The sequence below is a fragment of the Copidosoma floridanum genome, unplaced genomic scaffold, assembly GCF_036245765.1.
Source record: "Copidosoma floridanum isolate Cflo_tuat_1 unplaced genomic scaffold, Cflo_Japanese_pri ptg000004l, whole genome shotgun sequence".
Lineage (NCBI taxonomy): Eukaryota > Metazoa > Arthropoda > Insecta > Hymenoptera > Encyrtidae > Copidosoma > Copidosoma floridanum.
This window is the reverse complement of record NW_028321881.1, coordinates 21448275-21456032: the sequence shown is the minus strand read 5'-3', so window position 1 is coordinate 21456032 and position 7758 is coordinate 21448275. Positions and strand designations below refer to the sequence as shown.

At 47.0% G+C, this 7758-nt stretch overlaps 1 protein-coding gene across 1 annotated transcript; it reads right to left on the bottom strand.

Annotated features, from left to right (window-relative positions):
* Positions 1-3655: 3655 nt before the first annotated feature.
* LOC149375764 (uncharacterized) lies at positions 3656-4384 on the bottom strand. The gene is made up of 2 exons (XM_089596314.1): positions 4051-4384; positions 3656-3978 (listed from the first exon to the last, which is right to left on the bottom strand). Exons 1-2 carry the CDS (start codon positions 4382-4384, stop codon positions 3656-3658), a joined length of 657 nt encoding a protein of 218 aa, XP_089452440.1.
* Positions 4385-7758: the final 3374 nt, after the last annotated feature.

The following is a 7758-nucleotide window of genomic DNA, read 5'->3' as shown; positions in this document are numbered from 1 at the left end:
ATACGTTAGGTTTAACCTTTCTGTTAACTGTAGTTTGATGCGGTTAACAAGCAAAAAAAAAAATTTCTTTTCATTACCCCATATCTCGGTTCTCGATGAATAGGGAGCATTAGTTTAAATAGACGGAAGGCTGGAAATCGCTTCTACTGCAATGTTACCAAGTGCCACCTGGTTATTTTGCTGATGCTATAATTACGCATCTTGCTCTAAATATACCATTTTGATGGGAGCAGCCGACAAGATGACCACTCCCGACAAGAATGTGATCCAGAGGCTAAGACCAGGGCCTGGCCAGGCAAGCATTTTATCGATGCCACGGCCTGGGCAGACTTTAATGTAGAGTTTATCACACAATGTAATGAGGATGACCGCAGGCTATGATCAGGGCCTGGCCAGGGTGTCTGTATGTTGTATAACAACATAAATCTACTGTACTAACAGTACTACACTACGTACCACAGTAGGGGTTACATGGTGTGTATATGTGCATATTCAACGCTTTTGGATAGAAAACAACTATGAATAATTATAGAAAATGATAAGCAAAAATCTTATAAGCAAATTATCGCTACTTTATTGAACTGTTGAGTGATATACAATGTTTAATTTTTTGAAACATTCAAGAAAATCATGATTACTATAAATTTTTACAAATCCAATTGTTTTTATTTTTACATTATTATCACTATAGCTACAAACTCAGAAATACTGTCTTGATCAAATTGTTCGTAATTCACTTGAAAAGCAGTCTAACGTTGGTCATTTATTTCTCTTATATTCGTACTCGTAGTGATCATACTAAGTATATCAAGCTTGATCTTTTTTCCCCAAAATTTGCGCAGTCTTCCAATTTTTCTTTCTAGTCATTGAACTTTCGTTTAATGTACGTATAGGTAGAAACATAGAGATACAAGAATAGAGTGCGCAAGATGTACTGCTCCCAGTAAGTTAGCCCGTCAGACGGTGCGAGAGAGACAGATGCGAGAATCTCTCTCCGTCTCTCTCTAGCCGATCGCTGTGATTGGCTCTATTCCCTCTCCAAGCGCTGAATGGCTGGAAAACAGAGAGAGACGAAGAGAAATTCTCGCATCTGTCTCTCTCGCACCCTCTGACGCAGTTTTCAGGCATTAGCGCACTCTATTCTAATATCTCTATGGGTAGAAACGAATAAACATGCATGAACAGAGATGAGTAGAGAGATTGCTAACACCAATGCTACGGCGTGAGACAACTTTTTTCCACTGATCGGGGCGACCCGCCGCGGCCAGCCGTCGAACCAAGGCGCACATTTTTCAAGAGTGCGAGACTCGTATCGAAGAGCGTGCGCCTACAAGAAGAGAAGTGGATTCGCGTGGAAATAAGCATATAGGCGCACATTTTGGCGACACGTAGAAGGGGTATACCGAATGTGTGCCTACGAGGAGAGGAGTGGAAATGTTGACTATAGCTATATATCTAAACGCACAGCCAAAGCAAGCGACGACATGAGTTTTTCTCTTTTGACTGCAACCGAGTATATGCTATATATATTTGTTTGAATTATTCTTTATTAGAACGTCGAGTAAATACAAGATTGGCAGATCAGCCGTAACAGATATTTTATAGTAGGCAGATCGACGTGGAGGTCTGGTTTGAGAGTCCCCAGCGAAGCAAGAGGTCGAGGCGTGCACACACATTGGCTCCACTAGATCAAGCTGTACGCTCGCGCCGGCAGAGACCAAGCGAGCAGCAGCTCCCTCTTCTTTGAGCAGAAAGAGGGGAAGGGGAGGGCATGGGCGCGCAAGACAAATCTTGCACAACCCGCCCGCCTCGTTCCGTGAACGATCTTAGTCTCCGCCCGCCGTACCTGGGTCAAATTCGGCCACAGGGTCTTTGGATGTGGCGTCGCCGACACTAGGCGATCGGACAGGCAGTAGAGAGAGCTTGCTAATGGGACGGGTGTATTCACTAGTGGCGGTCTGGATGGTGGCGGCGCGAACGAGCCCGTCGGGTCCGGGATGAACCGAGATGATGCGACCGAGCGGCCACGTGCCACTAGACTGGAGGAGCGTGGTGACCACCACGGCGACGACGTCATCAACCTAGATATTACGACGTGGGACCTTCCACTTGGGTCGTTGTTGGAGCGTGTCCGAGTACTCGCGGCTCTAGCGGCTCCAGAACTGGTCTCGGATTCCCCGAACCAGCTTCCAGTGACTTAGGCGATCGAGCTTCTCGGGCGGGGTGCTGGCCTCAAGCACATAATTCAGCGGGCCACCGACGAGGAAGTGTTTAGGGGGTGAGGATGTCCAAATCATCTAAACCTCCGGTGAATGGAGTGAGAGGTTGGCTATTGAGGACCGCCTCGATGCTGGCCAAAACGGTGGAAAACTCGTCGTAGGTGAGGTTGCGCAGTCCAAGGGCACGACGGAGATGATGTTTTATTGCTTTGACACCGGCCTCCCATAGTCCGCCGAAGTGGGGCGCCCGTGGAGAAATGAAGTGCCACGTGACGCCTTGTTTAGCCAGTGAGCCAGCAACACGCTTCCACTTTATTTCGGCATCCTGGAGAGCCTCGCGCATTTCACGGTCTGCGGCGCGGAAGCAGGTGGCGCTATCATTTCAGATCTCTAAGGGCCGACCGCGCCTGGCGCAGAATCTTGTGAGCGCTCTAATGAATGACTCGGTGGAGAGATCACCAACGGGCTCAAGCTGTAACGCCTTGGTGGTCATGCAGACGAAGATCGCGACGTAGCCCTTGCTTGTGCGGATGCTTCGGCCCTTAGCAGATAAAATGTTGAATGGGCCAGCGTAGTCAACTCCAGTGCGAGAGAAAGCTCGAGCAGGAGTAACCCGTGCGGCCGGTAGAGGTGCCATGTGTTGAGTGGCAGGCCGCGCCTGCAGTCAGGCGCAGACCACGCATCCCTGGAGAATGCTTTTGATTCGCCGCCGCCCGCCAACAATCCAGGCCTTGCGAGCCACATAGGCGCTGGTGACTCTGACTCCTCCGTGAAGAGCACGAGCATGAGCCCACTGGATAATGTGCCGAGCGAGGCTGCATCGGCTGTCGAGGATTGGCGTATGCTGCTCGTCGAAAGTGAGCGCAGAATGTTGGAGACGACCGCCAACTCTAAGGACGTCATCGGAGAAGATCGGGTCTAGAGACAGCAGTGGATTTTTCGCAGGGACACGGCCGCCCTTTTGCAAGCTCGCAATCTCTAGGGCGAAGAATTGTCGCTGGCTGAGGCGGACGCAGGCGAGGTAGGCATCGCGCAGCTCAATCGTCGTCAGTAGGGCGAAAGGCGAGGGAGCGGGATCTCGACGTAGCCGACGACGGATCAAGCGACGCCGTCGAGAGTTCGATGACGGCTGGTTGTAACGGTCCGGAGGGGGTGCGGAGTCCCATTTGGGGCAAGCAGTGCGCAGTCAGCCGCAACGTCCGGGTTGAGTTCCGGGTTTGGAGCTGCAAACTTGCAATCGTTGGGGAGCGCATAAAGACAGCGCCTCTGACGCCAGAGATGCTCGTGACGGCTGGCTCGGGACTGGCACCAAGCTTTCGAGCAAGTGCAGTGGACGTGATTGAAATCTCCAAACAAGCGTCGACGAGTGCTCTTGCTGTGACTGTCCGCCACCCAGGGCCCATGAGCTAAACCTTGAGCGTGGGCAAGACGGCTAGTCACAACGGTGAAGCAGCTGCCGCGTCGATCCCGTCCTTTGAGTCCGAGGTGAAGAGGCACTGCTTTGCCTCAGCTGGTGCTGGGTCGGGCGTGGCCCTGCGCTTGCGACCGCCATCATGGATGAGGCTGTGATGCCGCGCCTTGCAATATTGGCATACACCTTGGGAAGGGCAGACAGTTGCCATGTGACCCGGCTTCAGGCAGTTAAAGCACAGCTTGTGCTGAGTGACGAAATTCCTTCGCCCAAGCGCGTCCAGTTCCAGGAAACGGCTGCAGTGACCTACGTAGTGCGGCGCGTGGCAAGCAGGGCAGTCATCGTTGACTGCGTGGGTGGCTAAAGATCAGTGGTTGCGGCTGAGTGGCGTCGGCGCGGGAGGGCGACTGCCGGTCTAGCGTACAGGATCGTTCGTCGATCGAAGAGGGCGCGAGGCTTCCATTGAAGTCAGTGAGCGGCCGCGCCTCCGCAGAAAGCTGGACAAAGTGGCGAAGGAGGCCGCTTCCCCTTGTGCAGAGCTGGCTGCCTCCAACTTCTCGAGCTCGTCTTCCCAGGCTCTCCGAGTCGAGGGTTCCATGGCGGTCAAGGCAAAAGAGACCATCCACACATCCCAATGTTCCACCGGCTGATTGAGCGCTCGCAGTTGATCACGGTGCTTTTCTAAGGCATCGAGCAAGCCCTGCAGACCAGCAGCGGACTCCTCGCGCAGAGGCTTGAGTGTTTGGAGTGCCATGACGTGGTCCTGCACAAGGAGGCCGCGATGCTCGAACTACGAGACAAGAAGACTCCAGGCCATGGAATAATTGGAGCCAACGAGCTGCAAGGTGTCCAGAACTGCTTTTGCATCACCCTGCACGTTTGCCTTTAGGTAGTAAAGCCTCTCGACGTCGGTGAGCCGAGCATCCTGGTCAATGAGCGTCTGGAACAGGTCGCGAAAAGACTGCCAATCTTCGCGACGGCCAGAAAAGAGCGGAATATTGATGCTCGGCAGGCGAGGATCCAAGTGCCGTCCAGGGAGCGGTCCGGGAAGTGGTAACTGGCCACCACCTCCTGGCATGGTCGGGAACAGCCGACTTCTAGCGTCATACAGGCACGCCTTAGCGTCGAGGTAGTATCCCTCTGCGGACCTGTACAGGGCTATCAAAGAGGCAACTTTGTCCACAGGTGCGCCCTGAATCAGATCCTTATGATTGGCTTGGAAGTCATTCCAATAATCAGCGAGTAGCTCAAACCTGGCGTCGACGAGACCCATGCTCCATACTTCGACGCTCTTGGCGGATTAAGTGAATTCCGCGAGAACCTCTAGCAGGGCTTGCTGCGTTTCCAGCAACGAGGGCCAGCCTTCGTTATCCCTGTAAATTAGTCACGCGCTGAGCTCGACGCTTGTCTCTCAAACAGCGCCTTGTTACTTGTGGTGCAATCGTGCGTGCCAAATGAGTCTACGTAGAATATTAAGAAAAAGGGGGTGAGGAATCGCAAATGAATCTAACAACCCGACCAGCCGCGGGATGACGTTAACTAGTAAATCCCGCGGTTTAAACATGAAGCAGCCTGCAATCTGCAACCCAAAACCTCTCGACAGCCTCACTGACTGAGTAATCGCGGTTGCACGCAAGGTCCACGACGCGGACTGCACGGCAGTCGCGGTAAGGCGTCTCTCGCCTGTCACATCTTGTTAAGGCTATCATAACCTCAAATCGCTCTACCACGTGGCGCGGCTCTGCACGATTGCATCACTTGCAACGGAGGCCCAATGTCTCGATACGTTCTCGGACGTAGAGAATGTATTTTCGCATGATCGCATCTCACATCGTCCTACTTACATTGCTTCGCGTAGCACCGTAGTCCTGGCTGTCTTGGGCTCGATGAGGTTCTGGCGATTGTCTGTCCCAGTCACGCTATCCGGCTCGAAGGACCAATGTTTGAATTATTCTTTATTAGAACGTCGAGTAAATACAAGATTGGCAGATCAGCCGTAACAGATATTTTATAGTAGGCAGATCGACGTGGAGGTCTGGTTTGAGAGTCCCCAGCGAAGCAAGAGGTCGAGGCGTGCACACACATTGGCTCCACTAGATCAAGCTGTACGCTCTCGCCGGCAGAGACCAAGCGAGCAGCAGCTCCCTCTTCTTTGAGCAGAAAGAGGGGAAGGGGAGGGCATGGGCGCGCAAGACAAATCTTGCACAATATTTAACTGACCCTTGCTCTCTCGCTCTTGCTTGAATGTTATCTATCAATCTTACATTCGATTAAATCGTGAAACTAAATGCCCATAATTATATGCACAGAATTTGATATCAAAACTTTTTCTTTTCCGTACGTTTATACTTAATTTGAAATCTAGTATTATTTTGAAAAAATGTTCAGCTAATTTTTTTAAGGATGACAGTTCAGCTATAATCACTGGTTAATTATTTTTCCTCATCACAATTGTTATGAACTGTAGGACAAGCCCCGGAGGTTATCGATGAACATATGTGACTTTAAGATCTCCTACCCTCGAAGTCTCGATAGCTAAGGTAGTAAGGGCTTATGCCACTACTGTTCTCGTTTTGCTATCTGAGGATCGATTCCAACTGTCGGCAAATTTTTTTTTTTAACGTGATTCATCATTCTAGTTTGTTTTCTTTTTATTTATGTTTTATTGAAATTTATAAATAATATTAACAAACCCTTTTTTCCCTATACATTGAAATACATTTTTTTAATACTAATTATATTAAATAATTTTATAAGCTGATACTTATCGTTAGCATGGCCATTTCGGAATTTCATAATAATAAAATAATTTCTTAGGATATGAGTATAATTCTTACATTTAAAACTCCAAGAAATTATTAACATCCAAAGTAAGAGACAAAAAGTCCTTATACATAATTTTCATTAATTTTAATTTTTTTTTTCTAAGAAATGATTAAGCTGTTCTGACTGATATTTTTATCTATCTATACAATAATCATAATCTTCGAAGGCACAAGAAAACTTACATAAAACTCCCTAAACATTTATTTTCCGTCTTTTGTTGTACAAAAATTTTAGGTATAGCAGCTATACTTATTGTGTTGATTAAATATGTAATTTCAATGTCACTTACATAATGTTGGTTCTAAACCAAACTTTTAATTAGCGTATGTAAATATCAAAACTTAATACCTTTGAAAATTATGCAACAAAAATCTGAACAGTAATGAAAAACAGATCTTATATATCAAGTTAACTGTTACGTTACTTAAAATTTTTACCTGGTAGTTACAACCACTTGTCACTTACATTATGAATTTCAAAAAAGTAAAAGTTTAACCTTGAACATAATTTTCGATAATTTATAAGAATTTATATGAAATTCCGAAATGGCCATGCTAACGATAAGTATCAGCTTATGAAATTATTTAATATAATTAGTATTAAAAAAATGTATTTCGATGTATAGGGAAAAAAGGGTTTGTTAATATTATTTATAAATTTCAATAAAACATAAATAAAAAGAAAACAAACTAGAATGATGAATCACGTTAAAAAAAAAAAATTTGCCGACAGTTGGAATCGATCCTCAGATAGCAAAACGAGAACAATAGTGGCATAAGCCCTTACTACCTTAGCTATCGAGACTTCGAGGGTAGAAGATCTTAAAGTCACATATGTTCATCGATAACCTCCGGGGCTTGTCCTACAGTTCATAACAATTGTGATGAGGAAAAAACAATTAACCAGTGGTTATAACTGAACTGTTATCTTTAAAAAAATTAAGCTGATCACTTTTTCAAAATAATACTAGATTTCAAATTAAGTATTAACGTACGGAAAAAAAAAATGTTTTGATATCAAATTCTGTGCATATAATTATGAGCATTTAGTTTCACGATTTAATCGAATGTAAGATTGATAGATAACATTCAAGCAAGAGCGAGAGACGAGAGAGCAAGGGTCAGTTAAATATATATAGCACATACTCGGTTGCAGTCAAAAGAGAAAAACTCATGTCGTCACTTGCTTTGGCTGTGCGCTCAGATATATAGCGATAGTCAACATTTCCACTCCTCTCCTCGTAGGCACACATTCGGTATACCCCTTCTACGTGTCGCCAAAATGTGCGCCTATATGCTCATT

Bases quoted from the DNA above. Each gene is read 5' to 3' on its own strand.
- LOC149375764 (XM_089596314.1), bottom strand. From the start codon at position 4,384: ATGGCACTCCAAACACTCAAGCCTCTGCGCGAGGAGTCCGCTGCTGGT. The intron at 3,979-4,050 runs GCTAGACCGGCA...CCACCCACGCAG, and splicing joins ATCGACGAACGATCCTGTAC to TCAACGATGACTGCCCTGCT.